The following is a 19,440-nucleotide window of genomic DNA, read 5'->3' as shown; positions in this document are numbered from 1 at the left end:
GAGCTCCCAAAAGGCCTCGTGCTAAGTAGGGATGAGAATATACATATAAGGATCACTCCCCTGGGTGATGTGGGATGTCACATAAAAGATTATGTTTCTATTGAAAAGGTAGAAGAATAATTTGTGTGTAGGTCATTTGAATTTGTCCATCGTATTTTTAAATTTGTTGTTGTCGAATTCTTTTAAATTTGGATACCTTTGTCGTTTCCATTTGAATTTGCAGACCTTCGTGGTTTTCATTTACATATTATTTGTTATATTTTTCAAGAGACAATTTTATAATTTCATATGTATGTATATATTAAAGGTTATTTTGGGAATAATAGTGGGTGAGAAAATAGCATTTTAATTTTTTAACTTTTTAACTTTTTAAGGTGGATGAGATTATAACGTGTGTGGAAAAATAAGATAATGAAGTGAGTCTAGTAGCTCTCTTCAGTTTAATAAATTTAGTTTTAAAACTTAAATTACCTAGTATTACTCTTTATAAAAATTACTAGTCTCAAACTAAATACGGTTTACTTTATGAACCGATAAGTGGTGTAGGAAATAATAATCAATCCTTCGTGCGTTAAATCCAATCAAATGGAAAATGACGTGATTTGAAAAGCAAAATCAACATGTGGCCAACATATGCTTCACAACCACAGAAATCTAACTCCAAGAACATGCCATACAAGCTAGTTGGCAAGAAAGATCTTTATTGAAGGGTGCTATCGTCAGTTGCATATATGTAGAAATAATATTAAATATTGAAATATTTGACGATGAAAGGGTATGTAGTATTAGCTTATATCACAAAATTAAGAACGGTGACGTTTCAGAATTCGTACAGTTGAGAGCCCATTTAGTGAGATAAAACTTGATTGTTGTTATTTGTTGCATTTGACAATTAGGTGACACTGCTTAAAAAATGTGATTTGCAAATAAATACTTATAAATAAGTAGTTCTTGGTGTATATATAATGGAAAAGGATTCTCGCCGGATCATTTTCTTGAGGATCTTGAATATTCCGTGATTGTGACTGTTCATTTCGTTAAGTACTATTTATATTTAATTGTAAATTTTAAATTTTGAAATAATTTCTAATCGTACGATGTACGATATACAATTACCATAACAAAATCTCCAGATCTCTAGGAAAAGGATCCGACAAAAATTCGTTTCCATATCTAATGATATTTCTCTTTTTAAGTTCATATCTCTTAGTTCTCGCGCTCAGAAAAAATAAGTGGTCTTGTGATTTGGATAATGATTGTTGAAGTTTGTGTATGGAATAGTGGAAGCCATTGTAATTTGTAGCTATTACTCTCATGTCATATGACTGCGCTCATGGATCATATATATCATGACAATACTCACGTATCATATAATATTTATTTTTTTATCAATGTGATTTTCAACCCACAAAAATGCATAAATAAGAGTTACCCTAGGAAAAAAGCCGAACAATTTAGCACTCCTCTTTACCCTATTACACTTTAAATTGAATATTATACGATATCTAGTCACACATAAAATGTTAAAATCGTTATAAAGAAAAAGAATTTTATCAAGCGAAGTATTATTTTTCCCTTGATTTTGACTTCTTTTTTTTGGGGGTAACATTAGGGGTTAATTCAATAAGTTATTACAAACTGAGTCCTAAAATTTTCTTCATCTCATCAAATAAATGAGTTCTAGTATATCTAAATAAATTCCTAAAATAATAATATCTAAAATTTATATTATAATCCAATTGACAAGATAGTCAACTTTTCGTTTTTTTTTTTGAACAACAATATTGTTTACATTAATGGGGAATAGGTGAGTTTAGCCAAACAATACAATATCAATAATGTGGTTCAAATTCACTTTTGACGAAAATCAAACCTACAACCTCTCACTTATAAGTAAAGAAAAATACTACTAGATTGTAGTACTAAATAACAACTTTCGCCTTTTTTTTACCACAAGAGCCAAAAAGAGGGTGAACATAGGGGTCTTTACCAATGAGTGACGATTCTTGCCGGATCCTCAAATTACATTCGTTTATTATATATCGTGCGATCAGAAATCATTATATATTCTTTTATTTAAAATTAAATATAAACAACACCTAAAGAAAACTAATCTCATAATATACGATGATCGGATGTAATTAAACAATCTTCGGAATTCTCCGGCTGGATCTTCTCTCTTTGCGAAGCACCCAACACAGCTCTCTCCGTTTCCGTGAAAATGCACGTGTCAACGCGTCATAGTGAGCTGGCTCCACAGATTACGTGGCACGCTCTTATTGGCCACAATTATTTAGCGAAGATCCCATCAGAGCCGTCCGTGTGATCCCAGTGAAACTGACATATTACCTCTGTCTGACCGGTAAGAGAGAGAAGAACAGAGTGTTACAGAGGAAGAGAGAGAGAGAGAGAGAGAGAGAGAGAGAGAGAGAGAGAGGGTCAGCCTTCTCCAGGTATTTCTTTTTATCTATTTTCCTCTTCAATTTTTCACCTTTTCATTTCTACTATTCAGTATAATTATCATTAAAATTATTATTATTAATTTAGTTTAATTTAGCTAACTACAGTTCCTGTTGCTCGAATTCAATTGCTTTTTTTTTTTCAAGTGTTTGAATTTGGTAATTCAACTGGGTGCAACTGCCATTGGAACTTCGTGTTTAGGGTTTTAAGTTCGTTTGTGGGTTTTGATTGTTCTTCCTTGGAGGAAATGCTTATACGATTTGAGAAGACTTGTTTGGTCAATGGGGTTTTAGAATTTAGAACTTTTGGTAATGAGTCAATTGGTCTGGTTGACTTCAAATCTTGAGGTTTTACTTGGAAATTTCGGAGCTTTCGAATTAGGGGTTTTCTATTTTGTGCCTTTTTGGGGTAATGAGTATGTTCTTTTTAGGTTTCTTAATCATTTTTTGATGTTTGTATGCGTGTGTGTTTGTGCTTTAATTTTCAGTTTTGAATTTCATACTTTTTTTTTCCACGAAATATGGTTTCTGAAGAAGAAATTCTGCATTTTTAATATAGTTTGGATTCGGCGTTTGAGTTTGATTAGATTCCGAAGAGATGGTATTGTAAATTTTGAGGTCAAATTCCATTTTGGATGGATTCTTCTGTTCTTGATTCCCATATGTCATGTTTGGATATCCTAATCATTTCATAGAACTTATAATCATAACTATGTAATCACAATAATTTTGACTTTGTATGCTTATTGGAACAGTGGGGGTTGCTAAGGCTGTGGCAGTGTCGTGGCGGCTGGAGCGTGGCATGAAAGCTTTCTGGTTAGTAAGGGAATTTGAATAGCCTTGTTCAGGAGCCTTGTTTGTTGGGTTATTTTACTTGTTTAGGATACCTCATTGTGTTGACTTAATTAGGTTTCTTTTCTTGAAGTTGAGATGAAAAGTATCTTCGTGAATTTATATTTGAAAAGAAGGGAAGTTTTTCTTTTTTCCGGATGAGAAAGGGGGGTTTAAACACGTGGATGTTTAAATGCGGGATGTAGCGAATGCACATCTTGCAGCTGTTTGATCATGTTGACTGGATGGTATCCATCAAAGTGATCCCTGACGTTAAGGGGTGTCTTGCATTGTTGTCGTCACACAGGAGAAACAAACTAGATATGGTTGTATTTGAAAACTGCAGCATCTTCTTTTAAAAGTTCAATTTTGGATGTGGATTTATTGAATATTGTGCTTTGAATGGATGGCTTAGCATATAATGTAAGAGAATCAGCAGTTAATTACCATATTCTTTTACATGGTTACTGATTTTTGTGGGAAAGATAACTTTGGTAATTAATCAACTCATATCCCAATTTCCTAGGTGAAATGTTGCTTTTCCTACTTGCTGATTATCATTTGTAGCTCATCGGTGTGCAAGTTTTATTTGCGTGCTGATGAGCCTTAATTTTTTTTTTTCCTTCCCAAACAGATACATGAGCGACAGTTTGGTACAGTTTTTTTAAGACTTCAGAAGACTTGGAGTTTAGATTGCTAATCATCACTACTATGAATCTTTGATTAGGTACCCCAGACAGAGATACGTTGATCCCACTACAAACTGTTTGTTGCTTAATTCTGTACTGCATGGTTCCCATTGTTACGGAGATTGGCATCATTTACTATATTCTTATCTTTATTTATTTTTCCTGACAGAGTCGAGATTGTGGTGCACATCACAAGTACAGTTCAAATGCCATCTTTCAAAATGAAGGCTCAATCAAGCATGGGATGTTTACGAGAAAAAAATTGTCTTCGTGTATGTCAAAGGTCAAGTGTGATTTCCAAGAAAGCATGTCTTCATGCTAGGAAATCCGAACATACAGAAGATTTTGACACTTGTAAAAATTGTCAGGAGGGTAAGAAACTGAACAGAAAGATGTTGACGTTTGATCTATCATATAGTATTAGAGTAAATACTCCATCATGTATCTTTGTATTTACGTGATCAAGCTATCTCACATTGACTATTCAGATTTCAATATTCCATGCAAGTTTTGGTGGGTAATATTGTAAAATGTGATACTAGGTTGGTTGCACTGCTAAGCAAAGTCTGAAGAAAAAAATTTGGGAATCATTATCATCCAAAGTTTGTCTTAATTCTCGATGCATTTGAGCTCTCTGGCTTTCTATTTTTGTAATTCGAGACTTTTAAAGATTGTGTAAAATGCTTATATTCAAACACTTCTTATGATTCTCACTGAGCATACAATGCAAGTTTCAACGATGGACATTGATACAATCCATGCACAATTATATGTAGCTTAAGTTTTTGCTTAATTATTAATATTAGAGCTTCTTATTATTCTCATAGTTTCTTCAAGCACACAAGTTTCTACTATAGAAATTGGAAGTGATGAAGCAATTGAACATCAGGAATTTCTGGGTGAACAAACTGGTCAAATTCAGCAGCAGTCATGTGATTCTCCCACCAAAAGAATGGTAAGTATTTCGAAGTTATAGTGTTGTGGGTACCATTTTTTCAGTTTGTCATTGTGGGATGTCTTTCAGTGTATTGCCTTTAATTTCATGATGTTCCAATTACCTGCAAATGAAAATTCATTATTCCTCATCTTTGTCTTCTTGCTCAAGGTTTTCTAGAATTGCACCGTATGGGCCTTAGAATTTCTTATAAGCTTGTATACCAATGACTATTTATTAATTTCAGGACTCCTTTCACGCCTGCCCATCAAACTTAGAGACAATTTTCTCTCCTGCTTTGGAGTCCAGTGAAGTCAACGGCGAACAAAATAGTGAACCAAATGCTGACATTGATGCAGGTATGCCTCAGACTCAGTTGATTGAATATGTAGAGAATGTACTAAGTATTTTTCGTTTTTCCATTGAAACCCCAGCCAAAGTTGGAAAGACAACCCCTTCTCTGTTATTTTTTTACAATTAAAAAAGGAACAAATAGGATAGGTATATGTTAGCCGTGAACCGCGTGGAAATCTATCCTCGAACTTTATTCAGTATATATAGGTTATTTCAGCAAAATTCAACCACTTTCGGGTGGTCAATGTGCTTTAAATAAATAATCTAATCTTCCTTGTCATTTAATGTAATGTTATGTGTTCTCTGACAACAGATAATATCTAGTATGCTAATCTTTTCCTGCCTTTTCAGGGTTAGGAACTGGTGACAGTGATGATAACGGAAGTTCATGTGATAATCGAACTTGCGATATATCAGATTTCTACATTTCTGATATGATCATTTCAAGCTTACCCTTCGATGAGAATGCATTTCATGATGATATTAGTGAAATGAATTGCTTTCCAGACTACAAATATGCTGAAACAAATATGTTTTTTGATGTGTCTGAGCAATACATGGTATTGCCTTTCCTAGAAGACACAATCAGAAGCAGTAATTTTTATACTAATGATGACAAATCATGTGAAGAAGCCATGGTAGATACAAATTGTGCTGGAATGTATTTGGGAATTGGTCAGATAAGCTCCTGCAACCAGGAAACGGTTGTCAACTCTTCCGACTCAGATCAGGCAGAGTCCTTTGATCCACAGTTGTTTATAAAAAACTTACCAGAATTATCAGATGTGGTATCAAACTATCAACCCAACATTTTGCCTGAGGAAGCTTCAAAAAGAAAGTCTGTAACACTTGTACTTGATTTGGATGGTAAGCAATGCTATACGTATGTGTATTCATTTGGTTATGTGCCATCTTGTCATCATTTAATGTTACCCCTGACATATTATTAAGATCATTTAATGTTACATCTGGCATATTTTTAAGACCAGTTGGTCCATTTTTATCAGTAATTTTGGAAACTTTACTTGTTAATGTTATCTTAAATGACATTATTCTTTAAATTTCTTAGTGATTATATATTGAATCATTAGTTCCCTCAACAAGTTCATTAAATCCTTTGATCTACGCTACTGGTAGAGAAACTCATCCTGAGCTCTACATGAAAAAAATATATTAACAAAAGGCTTACAAGCCAACATCGAAACCAGTAATGTTGAAAATCATGAAAATGAGATAGCAGCATTACTACTGAAATTCTGCAAAATTTTGTGTTACCTATTTCCGGTCTGCAACATATAGGGTTCTATAAACTGTTTAGTTTGAAGTTTTGGCAGCTCCCATTCACTTTCGCTTTACACATAGGTGTGCAAGAAAACCATATCGCTTGATAACATATATAATGTTAATATTATATATATTTCTAGTTCTGTGTGCGTGTGCTCTTAATGATGACCCAGTTTAGTTAATTTTTTGTCTCAAATGTGTTGACAAGTTGTAAATGCCATTTATAGTGCTTATATCGCATCTGTGGTTGGATTGGTATAATATTGGCTATATGTGCTGACAGAGACCACGTATACAATCTGGCATTCGTCTAGCAAGCAAATCTCTTATTCTTTCAGTTTATACCTTGCACGTGAACATGCCCACATATGTATATGTGACTGTGTGCTTGCCCCTTCATGGCCACATTTATGCATTCATATGTATATATGTAAGTGTGTGTATTCAAAATTCAGGCTTAGAATACAGTTCACCAAGCCTCTAAGAATGTTAGTTTTCCTTTTTCGTTTCTCTGTTTGGTTAACTTTTGTCTGATCTCTTGGGAAAATATTTAATCATTCAGAAATACTATTTCCAAATACGGTGTAAATGATAGGATACAATTACATACCACCATACCAATTATGCCCTTGACATGGTTATATCAACTAGGGTTCTGCAGATCCAGTCTTCTACTTAGATATTTTTCAGTTTAATCTCACTGATTTTTTTAGAGATTCATTTGAGAAATATGTTGTTGATAGGTTGCTGAAAAGTAATGTTGCTATTATACGTGCAGAAACACTGGTTCATTCTACATTGGACCATCGAGATGACGCAGACTTCACATTTACTGTCTTTTTCAACATGAAAGAGCACACGGTATATGTGAAACGGAGGCCTTACCTCCAAACTTTCTTGGAGAGAGTTGCAGAAATGTTTGAAGTCATTATTTTTACTGCCAGCCAAAGCATATATGCAGCGCAACTTCTTGATATATTGGATCCATATGCAAAGTTTATATCTCGCCGAGTTTATCGTGAATCGTGCATTTTCTCAGATGGCAGTTACACTAAAGATTTGACAGTTTTGGGTGTTGATCTTGCAAAAGTTGCCATAATTGATAATACTCCACAGGTATATCCCTTGGGTTTTCATGTTAATTGCTTGGACTTTACTTATTTCTTATTTCTTGCATTTCCACTCTATGGGTTGTTCTCTATTATTAATTTTTTTTGGCCTAGATAAAAACTTATGACGAAACAGTGTTCTTTATGTTTTTGAAACTGGTCTTATTACCGATGAAAAAAGACCCTAGTCGTACCAAAATATATAAGTAGGCAAAAAAGAGGAGAGAAAAAGTTGGAAGAATGAACATTGTTTTTTTTTTTTTTTTTTTTTTTTGGAGTACAACGATATATTTTACACTAAGAGGAGGGGGGAGTTCGGCTAAGCCACACAATGGACAACCTAATTTGGTATTGAATTCGCCATCCACGAGATTCGAACCTAAGACCTCTCACTTACAAGTGAAGAGGAATACCACCAGACCGTAGTACTGAATGGCAACATTGTTACTACTGGATAAACTGATTGTTTTACCTTTATTCTCTTTTGACAATTTCAGGTTTTCCACTTGCAAGTTAACAATGGAATTCCAATAAAGAGTTGGTTTGATGATCCGTCTGATTGTGCTTTGATTTCATTACTTCCCTTCTTAGAGACCCTGGTTAATGCTGATGATGTTCGTCCTGTAATTGCCAAGAGATTCGGTAACATGGAATAAGAGTCACCTACCTTCTCATTTGCTTGAATATAGAAGCTCCTTGCCTCTCTCATATTTTTTAGCAAATATTGACCTCTAATTTAGATGCTCCTCCTTTTTTTTTCTTTTAAGCTCATGAGATAAATAGCTATATAGTAAACTCTTACTTTACCTTTTGTTAGTGTGCTCTTGGTTCTTGTTCCGTTATTTTATGCGTTTCAGCTGACAACACTGTGGAATGGGTTGTCTGATTTTTTGTTCAAAGGTAATTGTAGGGAAAGTCTTATTTATCCTTATTGTACAGTTTTGAGTTGTTTTGCTTATCAGGGTGTACACATGGGAAATTATCTATACAATCTTGGTCTTTAATTGGGATGCTCCACTTTATTTTCACTTGATCTCGTGAGATTTAGTTATGCAATTAAATCTTCTTTTCCTTGTTGGCTGTCAGCTCTTCGATCTTGTTTCCTTGTTTTCTTCCTTTCAGCTGACAACACTGCAGAATAGTTTGTTAGTTTTTGTTTCAAGGTAACAGTAAGGAATGCCTATTTGTCCTTATGCTTTCTGCATTGCGCATGAAACACTAATAAACTGTGAAATATAATTCTTGAAAACATGATTTCTTACTCACTTTTGTCTCGTACACCCACAGCTCTCGACACATTGTCTTAAATAACATCCACAATGCAAGTATGGTAGCACTTGAAAGCTGGAACTTTGGACCTTATCTGGTCATTTGCCACTCTTAATATTTTGTTACTTCCATTTAATTTTTTAATTGAGTGGCTTATAAAAGACAATCTCTTAGCTTAACTATCTTATTGCAATCCTCATTAATCTCTACTATCAAGGATGTTCAAATGCTGAATTCTAATGTCATTTTTTAGTAATTTGAATTTTGAAAATTCAAATGATAGTCAAGGAAGTAATAATTACTGTAAAAACTCAGGTTGAGCCGGTGATACTGCATATCTAGTAAATAAATTCTTACAGTTCATAAACAATTATACTGGGAACGAAAATGGAAATGCCATAATAATTAACGACACTGAATACTTTCTGAACTTAAAATGTAAGTCATACTTCTAATGAAATGATATCTCGTATGACACTGAATGAAATTGAGAACTTTTCTGTAGTTCTGTGAAGGTTTGGCCCTTCTGGATGAGAAACAAGAAACTGGGAGGAACACAAAGAGGAGGACAAACTACTTGTGCATCCTATGTCTACATGGCATCATATTCCCAGAAGACTTGTTTGTACGCTTTGACGGACTGAATTTTTCTGGTTTACCATGTTCTAGAGATTAGTTTTAGTTTTATTTTCTCTTCCCGGAGATCCATTTCTCGATTTAATTCAAAATAGCTTGAAAGGAAATGTGAGGGCAAGTAATTTGACTATGCATCAAATCAGATTAGGCATTGTCAGTTTTGTTTTCTGATTAGGAATTCAAAACCTGTGAATAATAACATCAGACTGTATGTTTAAGTGAATTGTATAAAACGATTCAAGATTGCTCTCGGAATTCTGATACACCTCTTTTCTGATTATCTATATGTAGGACATGGTAGCATAGGAAGTTCAGGTTGAGAATAGGCATGTTTCTAGCCCAGGAGGGTATGGAGGATGAAATCTACCATGTAAACGGATTTGTGTCATACTCGTTATTAGATGCTTAACTGACTGACATCTAAAGTGGAAAGTCGTCGTGAGGATGCTTGTGTAAATTCGTGATGACCTGCATTAAGAATATAGGTGGTGGTTTTCTTCATGCATACAAAGATAATGCATGTACTGATGGATCAAGATATGTATGAATATCAGCAGGATCGGCCTCCTGCTTAGGTTTGCTGCTATGCTGTTGAAAGAAGGGTTCGAATATCAGTGATCAGTTGGGTTTTTAAATTGCTTGACTAACACTGCTGTTCTTGATCTTCTGCCTATTTAGTCTCTTGCACTTTTACAAATTTGCATGCGTTGCCTGCAGGTCATGCGGAGAACGCTAACGCATTTTCTGGTAATGTAAGTCAGTTGTCGAGTTGTGTTGCTACTTGTTTCTTGAGATTCTGTATCGAGTTGTATTATAAAAGCATAGAATTTTCGTTCAAGTGACGTTTGAGGCGGGTGGTTGTGTAATCCATGTTTCGATAATCATTTTCTTTTCTGTTCATTTGCTTGTTTCATACTTGCCAATGGCTATGATTATCTTGTATAAATCAAAGCATAGCTGGTGGTTGCCCTTCTTTTAAGGAATAACGAAAAGTTCAAAAAAAAACTCTAGTTTTAATGAAAAATAACAAATAAAGGTGTAGTGAATTGTATTGAAAATGTAGAAATATGGTTTTTCATTAAAAGTGAACGGTACCGGAAGTGTTTTGTTAAAACTCTCTTTCTTTTATCCTTGAACCGGGGCTCTGTGGATTTCGGCAGTCACTGCCTATGTCCAAATATTGGTTTTTGCCCGTGAGCAGTAATAGCAACACTGCTCGGCTCCTTCGTTACAATCATAGTCTTCTAACATATGTGCAAAAATAACTCTGTAAAACCCAAAAATGTTAGAATTTAATAAACCTCTCTTTCGTTATTTGTTTGAAATTTGAAATGACTCTTTACATGAAAGGTGTTGAGTAAGTGATGATGCCCTTCTCACGAATCGAATTTTTCATGCTTTCACTCGCATGAATGATTGACGGTAATAATCACACGAAGCTATAGATTGTACGTTCACTATGCAATGCAACAAATTAGTAACATACATCGAAATTCGACAAATTCATGACTGAAGGCTATTTGCAACGCAAAACCATGGCTCAATATACAAGGGCCAGCCTCTGTTGGCTGAGAAGAGCTCGTCACTGATGCGGGAGGCAGACCTTGAAGAAAACAATTTGAAGACCATTATAATGCATTGGAATAATAAGGCTGTGTATTTTAATGACATAGGAACTTGTTAAGTCATTTTTAGAGAGTTTCTTAGGAAGTTGTAGTATATTTATGTTCCTTTATCTTGAGTTCCTTTAAATATTGATGTATCAAAAGCCTTTGGGGCTAGACTTGAATGAATTAAAATATTATTTGCTTTGTGCATTTGAAGTTAGTTGTTTCTCCTTCTAAAATCAAGCATTTGGCTTGGTCGTGTGAGTGAATCCACGATTAGCGACGTGAGCAAGCTCCGTTGTCCCTGGTTGAGCGAATCCCAAGTTATCTATTCCACTCTCCTCGATACCCTTGATTCTGTCCTGCATCAGTCACTGTCATTTAAAACCCTTTAGAACATAAACGAACCCACCAGAATTCCATGACCATACCAAGAAGGCGTCGCATTAGTGCTATAGTTAACGTTGCAACAGGATTACATTCAAACATTTGAGTTCCAGATGGGGACTGGGTTTTGTGAACCGGGTTTCGTGATTGTGTTGCCCATGATGGTATCTCCCTTCACTTGTGCGGACATTCTTCATGAGTTTGGGGAGATACGGAAGATGCAACCGTTCCATAATTATTTGGTGGCATGACGGCTTGGTCCTACATAACCCAAAAACGAAAGGAAAAAAGAAATTAATGCTTGTTAGAAGTGCGGAGACATCGATAATTTAAATTAAAGATGTCAGCGGATATTTTGGACAGTGCATTGTGCACCACCGTTTTTCACATCATCAAGTTGTAGCTTCAAAGCAAACTAATTCCTCAGGCTTTTAGCTTAACAAAATCAGAAGCATATGATGTTTTCCAACATGCTGATAACGTCTTCACAGTTATTTCTGTTTCTCATAACTAATAATAGGATGCAACTGTTTGCAAAGATGGATGTTCAGTGGCGACGAGGAGAGATTAAAAATGATGATCTGATAACTATGTGACGGTTTCAAATCGTCATGTCTCTTAACTTTTGTCTTCCCCCTTGACACTGGCATTACTATAAAATTGGGGAAGAGGAGAGAAAAATAGGAGAAGCCTATGCATCTGTGATAATTTCAAATTGTCATACCTCTCAACTCTTTATCCTTTTTCCCCTTATGGGTTACTTTAATCCGAAATTGTTATTTCACTTGCAAGTTACACGAGATAGTACATTTGATGCATAGGATATTTTTATACTTGTTTAATTTTTATCATGCACCTAGCTAACACCTAGTTTCCTTGACCAGTGGTTCTTATTTGGAGTGATTTCGGTTTAATTTTAACATGTATCTAGACAATTGCAAAATATCATACCTGATGGTAGTTGTCCCGTTGAATCATGGACGGGATATTTTGCTGCTGCTCCTGCATAAGGGACTGTTGTTGTAATGGCTGCTGATGTTTCTGCAAGTACATCAGATGTTGTTCCTGAAGTTGCTGTTGTTGATGAGGTTGCTGAATTTGCGGCTGCAGATGAGGTTGCTGAATTTGCGGCTGTTGAATCTGGAACTGTGGACTAAATTGCTGTTGCGTCTGTAGTTGTTGCAATTGTTGCTGTTGATAAGATTGTTGCTGTTGCATCTGAGCATAATATTGTTGAAGTTGTTGCTGCTGAAGCTGATACTGTTGCAACAAGACCTGCTGCTGCTGTTGCGGCTGTTGCTGCTGCTGTGCTTGATGCATCTGTTGTTGTAGAAGAAATAGCTGCTGCTGCTGGTAGTAATAATATTGCCACATCTCATTATATGCTTGGCTGTTCTGCATGCCGTACTGCACGTTGCCTAAAACGGATGATTGGGACATCTGTGGAGGAACAGATTGGACAGGCAACTGAGGCTGAGATGAAGAGGCATAATTTGGCGCCTGTACATTCTGCATAGGCCAAGCATTAGGTGCCATTACATTAGTGGGAGTGGCTGCTGCTTGATATCGATTATGATCCTGGCTGCCTTGCTGAATTTGCGAGCTCTGTGAGGACAAAGGTTGAGGGGGTTGACCTAGAATCCCAGGCATTGGACGACCCATTTCAGCTTGTGGGTATTTTTTAGGAGAAAGTGGCTTCTGCTGATACGAGTTTCTTTGTAGACGTCCCCGAAAGCCAAATTTGGAATCTCTACGAACTTTACCAGAATGATTATTCCGACGCCAGTCACCATAACTATTTACAGCTGGCTGAGAAGGCATTTGCATTGGCATAGGACTAACCACTTCATTTCCAGCTGTTTCTAAAGCTCTGGTATTTCTTGGGCTGTAGTCTTCATTAGATTTGCAATTGCTCTCTAGCTTCCTTTCATTTGAAGTATTGGTTTCTTGAGAAGTTTCACGCTTGTGAAAAATGGAGGGTATTGAATCCGGATTCGTATTCTCCTGGGAGCTTAAAGAAAGACTCTCCAACGACAGTGGCTTCAGGTCTTGTTCAGGCTTGTTGTCAATCTCTCGATGAACATCGCTCCTGTCTGTGACTTCTTGTGAAGATTCTACAGTTTCATTCCCTTCAGCAACTTGACATTCTAATTCAACAGATGATGCCTTTGGTTCAGTAGTATTTTCTCTGGGCTCCTCAGGATTTTCTGAAGATACCTGTTCCACTTTTACTAAACCTACAGATGACAGATTTGCTTCAGGTTTATCATCTCTCGGTTGTGTTAGTTGCTCTCTTGAAATTTCTGGAGAAGGTAGTTTCAGTGTCTGAATGTTTTCAGGTTGGCTTGACTGAAGGTTGTCGGAGGTAATCTGCTCAAGCTGACTTCCCTGTGATGGCAGATCCTGGTCCAATGTATGATCAGTTCCTTCCTGGCCAGACTCGATACTATGATTGTCTGGCAATAACGATTTGCTGTCAACAGTGTCATGCAATGGGAGCACAATCAAGGAGTCAGAACTAAAATCTCCAGATGGCTGCTGAGGCATAGCGACCAAAGCTTCCTCCGTTTCTCTAGCCAATTCCAAAGGTTTTCTAAATGTAGGTTTCTGATGAAAAAAAGCAGTCCTTGTAGAGTATGGGAACAGTCGCACATGCCGAGTCCACACCTTTCTTAATTCATGGATGGTTCCATAAAGGTCAACAAACTGTTTCCATCATATACAAGTCAGAACCAAAGGAACTTGATGAAATAGCATATGGTAAATCTTTACAGTAAATTACAGAGATCCCAGAGATTGAGTGAAATTGCCGAACCACCATACCATATTTCCCTCAAATTACAAGAAATTACGATATGGAGAGGCAGAAAGCAACACGTAGCACCTTTTCCCCTCAATCTATTATTTTTCGAAAGACCAGAAATGACAGTATCAACATAAAATCAAGTTGAAAGAGAAATTTTCACCTCTAAATATAAACTTGAAATATCCTCTGCATCTTTTGCATTCAGACAATTAGATACACCTGACTCTGGAGAGATTGCTTTGGCGACAATAGAGTCTAGCACATTTAGGTGTCGCTTCCCCCCATGCATACTTGCGAAATTTATCAACTCCTGAAGACATAACAATCAAGCAACTTTACATTTTTGTAACGAAGTTAAACTTTTATCATGATGATATAATGAGCAAAGGTTTAACATATTGAAGCATAGATTCAAGTTTTAGTCCAGACTATGTATTTCTACAACAGGTCCATTCATGATGTGGAAATGTAAATATTCATGAGGTGCTAAGAGAAGAGAAATACCTCTAGAAGTGATTTGGAATAAGGCAAGTGTTTGATGCCATCTATCAAGACATCTCTGGCAGCATCTGCATTATCAGTCATCTGTGACGGGAAAGCAAGGAGATGTTGATAATCATATCAAAGTTGGCCACCACATTCATGTACTATAAATAAATGGAAAATCTCCTCAAAAGTCAAATACTAAGGGGACAATGCAAGCATATAGAGAAACAGAAATTCATATATCAATGAGTTCATAAAAGGACCACCATTGTGTTGCATGCTACTTTGCCTATCCATACAACAAACCAAATCATTTTTGGAACGAGGACTTATATTTTTATAAGCACAGGAGAGCTGCATTTTCTTTAAGAAATACTATAATAAAACATGGATACTTACTAAATAAGCCTAAATGGCATTAAGTACTTTAAACTGAAATAGAGGGGGAGTTGAAACTGGAACCAAATCTTGTCGCAAGTAATTGCTACCACCCCAATGCAGATATGGACTTTCCTGTGTTCATATATTACGTACCATGTATATAAGTCGAGAAAATTGAACATATAAAATAGCAAGTGTATGCATCTTTTTCTTCTCTGCAGCCATTTCTAGCGCTTCTTTGTATGTATTGGAAGCTGCCGTGATATTTCCCTGATAATGTAGGAAAAGCATCAGCATGAGTTGGTCCTCATTCTTAATCAAGACAATAAGTACGAGTAATATTTCCATTTAATTGATGAAAGAGCTGATTGCATACCATACGTTTTTCCATATTAGCCTTTGACATAACATTCTTCACAAAACAGGAATCTGATTCTGTATCGCAATGAAGAAAAGCAGCACGGGCACCAGATACATCTCCTGTTTGCTCCTTAAACCTGGAACTGAAAAGATGAATCACCGACACTCTCTGCAACGAACATATGAGGATGGCCATAAACATCTCCAGTCATGTACAAAGTAATCGAGTCAAGGCATCCTATAGAGAGCAGCAATTGGGCAAGTTTCAGAACATCATAAACTTGTCACACAATTGCTAACACTAATTTTAGAGAAAAATTATAGTACAGAAAATTTAAATAGTACTGCTCGAAGTTGTCCACAACATGATACATGATGAAAATACTTGACAGTTGAGATTACTCCAAGTATAATGATTGTTTTCTAACCAAAGAAATCCATATAATCCAAACCATAATGAGTTACCAGTGTATCCTTAGTTCCCTACATAAAAGAAAATTAAACCCTTGGCTTTAATCGCCTGGCAACCAGTAAGGTGACCGATGAAGTCATTATTTTATAACTACCTTTGAGGAGGAAAAAACAATTAGTTTTAGAGTTGATTATGTGATGGCTGAATAGGTAAATGCTATCCAAAAATTAATCTTAGCCAAACAAGTTTAGGATCTAGTATTTTTGGAAAGCCCATGACATGTCCCAACATTCACATTCTCAAGAAAAGTGCCTCATCTCCTGGTCCATTTCATGCTATGAAGGTTCCAGCTTCAATTATTAAAGATGATACACCAAAAAATATAACTCAGTACAATTCCTCAGAGAACCGGCAGTAGACGATTATCCTGTAACTTCCCAATGTTATGGTCTTTAGTGTTTGACTAATCAAAACATTGTAGCACAAAATACAACTCACCTAAAACTTGATGCATAGTTTCCAGTAAAAATACCTTTAGAAAAATTTGGGTTGCTCGGTCAAGAGCATAGTTTGCAATCTCTCTTCCACCGTTAATTTCCATGAAATCCACATAACGCATCCAAAACTCAGGGTAATTAGCACAGGGAATCAAGCATCTCTCGTAAAATTTTACAGCCTACACACAATAGATGAAAGGGGGTTCAGATAACAATAAAAGAGAGGCAAGGGGCCAAGGCCATGTAAGCAAAAGAAATTGTAGAACCATACCGAATCAAAATCCCCTTGCATCTCAACAAAATCCAGATAGGAATGCCAATTCTCCAACTGACCTGCATCAAGTGGCTTCACATGGAAGTAAGACCTCCTTATATTGCTCTCGTAAGTACCAATTTTTCCTTCTAGTCGACATGCTTGCTGATACAACTGCTTTCCAGTATACAAGTACTTTTCCAGTGCTTTACGCCTGTCTAAGCCATTTTCTGCATCCAGCAGGTCTTTGACAACAAGGGCAATTTCATGATCCGTATAAAATGTAGGGACTTCGCTACCAACCACCGCCTCAGATTGCAAATCTTCAGTAGAATTACTGTGGCATTTCATCTCCCCTTCACACAAGGCAGCCAACTTCTTCAAACTGATGAGAAAATGAAACCGATGCCTTGTAAGAATAACATCTAAGTGGTTCAACTAGAAGGGCAAAAAAGACACAAAATTGTAAATGGTACACTCCACAAGCATAAAAAAAATCTATGTCAGTTGAAATCAACTATAACAGCAAACCACACATTGTGGTAAACTGTCGATTATCATGCAAACAAGGTCTTCAGAAAATTAATGGTAATACCACCGAACAATAAGAAATTAAATGAAAGAGCACAAACTAGATCTAGAGTTATGATTTCAAGGTTTCCTCTTTTCTTTTTAACTCCAAAGAATCAATGCAAGATATACCTTTCATAATACTGGTGCAACTTTTTGGTAGGAAATCTTAGAGCTTGGATGTAAATCTGTGCCAGCGAGCTCCATTCCCGCTGAGAATACTCAAACTCAATGTACTTGTCCCACAGAGTATGGCATGAGTAATCCTTTCCAACAAACGACATGCCTCGTTTAAATAATCTGTCAAAGAATTTCAAAGTTTTAAACTTGTAAACAATAAACATTGTCTAAAAACATGCAAGATAGCTGAAAATTTCTACTAGTTCAGATGACTATAACCAAAAAGGCGCATCAATGATTCAACTACTTCAAAATTTATAGCTGAATTTTGTTACGGAAGCAATTTGATATTACCTGCGAATATCAGACGGGTCTTCGAAAACAGACATACTGAAGTTACAGTAGTCCACCCACAGGGGAACAGAGTAAGTTGCTGCCTGCACCGCCCGCTCGAAAACTTCAACAGCCTTGTCAACACTGCATAAGCGGGTCTTGTGATCGGCATACGTCCTCCAATATCCATGGCAGAGCGGAAACTCGGACAAGAAAGAGTCGTAAACAGATGATATTTTCTCTATGTCATCCTGCACATAATTTCACAGCCAAAATTCACAAAAATAAAACATAAAAATTAAGAAAATTTACGAAATTAGGAGAGAAAAGAAAGCTATTGCTTACAGAATATGTGTTTTCCATCTCTGAAATGAGTGAAGTCCAGTGATCAAAGTCGAGTGAGACTCCATCAAAATCATCCGACGGAAAACCTGAATAATTTGAGCGGTGCATTACTTCAGCATTCAGAAAGCAGCTTACAGTGGCTAGAGTAACCCCTAGAGGAACCATAGTGTGTGTGTGTGTAGAGAGAGAGAGAGAGAGAGTGAGAGAGAGAGAGAGTGCGTTTACCTGGAGAGTCTGACTCCATGGGCTGAGGCTCCGATTCGCAATTGCAAGTCCGCATAGCCGAAAAAATTGATGTATGTGATCGGTGAGAAGGAAGGGGGAGGTAGTGACTAGCGAGGCTTGATAGGGAGGAGACGGCTGATAACAGGCGATGGAGGTGGAGGAGGATATTTGGTTACGGTGGTTCGATTCAACAAATTAAGATTGTTCGGTGAATTATTCCAGTACCCCGTAAAACGTTGATTTTCATGTGAGACACCACATTTATAAATTTTCTTTGTCGGAGAAAAAAAAAAATGGCTTCAGGAGTTATAATAATCTCGAGTAGCATATGCTTCACATAAAAATAATTTATTTTTATTTTAAAATGGAAAGGAAAAAGGGAGAGAAAAGAAATGTGAATTGGAGAGAGAAGGTTTTTTTTTTTTTCAAAATTAGAGGTGTTAGGATCACTATTGGGCAAGGTTTTAAAAAATGCTAGGTGCTAGTCGGACGGCTGGCTGGTGCCTAGCACCTAAACAGATTTAAATAAATTTCTTGTATATCTTGTAAATAAATGCATATTGACACTTACAAAAAATTATAGTTGTATGAAATTCATGGATAAGATAATAAAAGAATGATAAATGCAAAAAGAGTATCCAACAAGTTCAAAATTTAAAAACACATTAAGCATATATGCCATATAACCATAGTGAGAAGTATTGTAGAATGACATATGTACAATAAGTTCACAATTTAAAACCAAATAAAATGCAAAATAATAGGAAAATAAGGAAATATAGTAATGTAGATAAGAATTTTTTTATTTTTTATTTAAAAAAAAGCCGATTTTTCCAACCAATTTGCAAAAAAAACACCTCGGGGTCACCAAGGCCTAGGCGCCGTCTAGGCCTTTTTTTAGAACACTGCTATTGGGTGAGGCTTTAAAAAAAAGGGTAAAATTTAGTTTGCGTAAATTTACTCTACTGTTCATGATTTTGTTTTGTGGTAGAAGACAAAATTGTCTTTTTACCTTATTGTGGTTGACATTGAGAGTTCTATTAATATAGTTTAGAGATTTTATTAATGGAACAATACTTGACTACTCAAAGAT

General features: G+C 36.1%; 2 protein-coding genes across 7 annotated transcripts; one reads left to right on the top strand and one right to left on the bottom strand.

Moving 5' to 3' along the window:
- The first annotated feature begins 2,389 nt into the window (after positions 1-2,389).
- Positions 2,390-10,601, top strand: LOC137727809 (uncharacterized). Of its 6 annotated transcripts, none has more exons than XM_068466638.1 (9): positions 2,390-2,453; positions 3,215-3,275; positions 3,925-4,017; positions 4,149-4,351; positions 4,807-4,934; positions 5,161-5,272; positions 5,619-6,134; positions 7,330-7,667; positions 8,158-10,600. In XM_068466638.1, exons 4-9 carry the CDS (start codon positions 4,186-4,188, stop codon positions 8,314-8,316), a joined length of 1,419 nt encoding a protein of 472 aa, XP_068322739.1. In that variant the 5' UTR covers positions 2,390-2,453; positions 3,215-3,275; positions 3,925-4,017; positions 4,149-4,185; the 3' UTR covers positions 8,317-10,600. The 6 variants fall into 6 exon arrangements, with proteins under 6 accessions (XP_068322739.1, XP_068322735.1, XP_068322740.1 ...); XM_068466634.1 differs by having other exon boundaries at positions 3,925-4,055; positions 8,158-10,599; XM_068466639.1 differs by lacking the exon at positions 3,925-4,017 and adding an exon at positions 4,018-4,055 and having other exon boundaries at positions 2,398-2,453; positions 4,869-4,934; positions 8,158-10,601.
- A 386-nt stretch (positions 10,602-10,987) lies between these two features.
- Positions 10,988-18,593, bottom strand: LOC137727808 (pre-mRNA-processing factor 39-2). The gene is made up of 12 exons (XM_068466633.1): positions 18,348-18,593; positions 18,123-18,208; positions 17,799-18,028; positions 17,457-17,624; positions 16,773-17,139; positions 16,537-16,680; positions 15,609-15,761; positions 15,386-15,502; positions 14,870-14,950; positions 14,526-14,675; positions 12,511-14,265; positions 10,988-11,820 (listed from the first exon to the last, which is right to left on the bottom strand). Exons 1-12 carry the CDS (start codon positions 18,400-18,402, stop codon positions 11,734-11,736), a joined length of 3,393 nt encoding a protein of 1,130 aa, XP_068322734.1. The 5' UTR covers positions 18,403-18,593; the 3' UTR covers positions 10,988-11,733.
- Between the last annotated feature and the right edge of the window lie 847 nt (positions 18,594-19,440).

The sequence above is a fragment of the Pyrus communis genome, chromosome 3 (genome assembly GCF_963583255.1).
Source record: "Pyrus communis chromosome 3, drPyrComm1.1, whole genome shotgun sequence".
Lineage (NCBI taxonomy): Eukaryota > Viridiplantae > Streptophyta > Magnoliopsida > Rosales > Rosaceae > Pyrus > Pyrus communis.
Note: the sequence above shows the minus strand (reverse complement) of the source record. Positions and strands in the feature narration are given on the sequence as shown.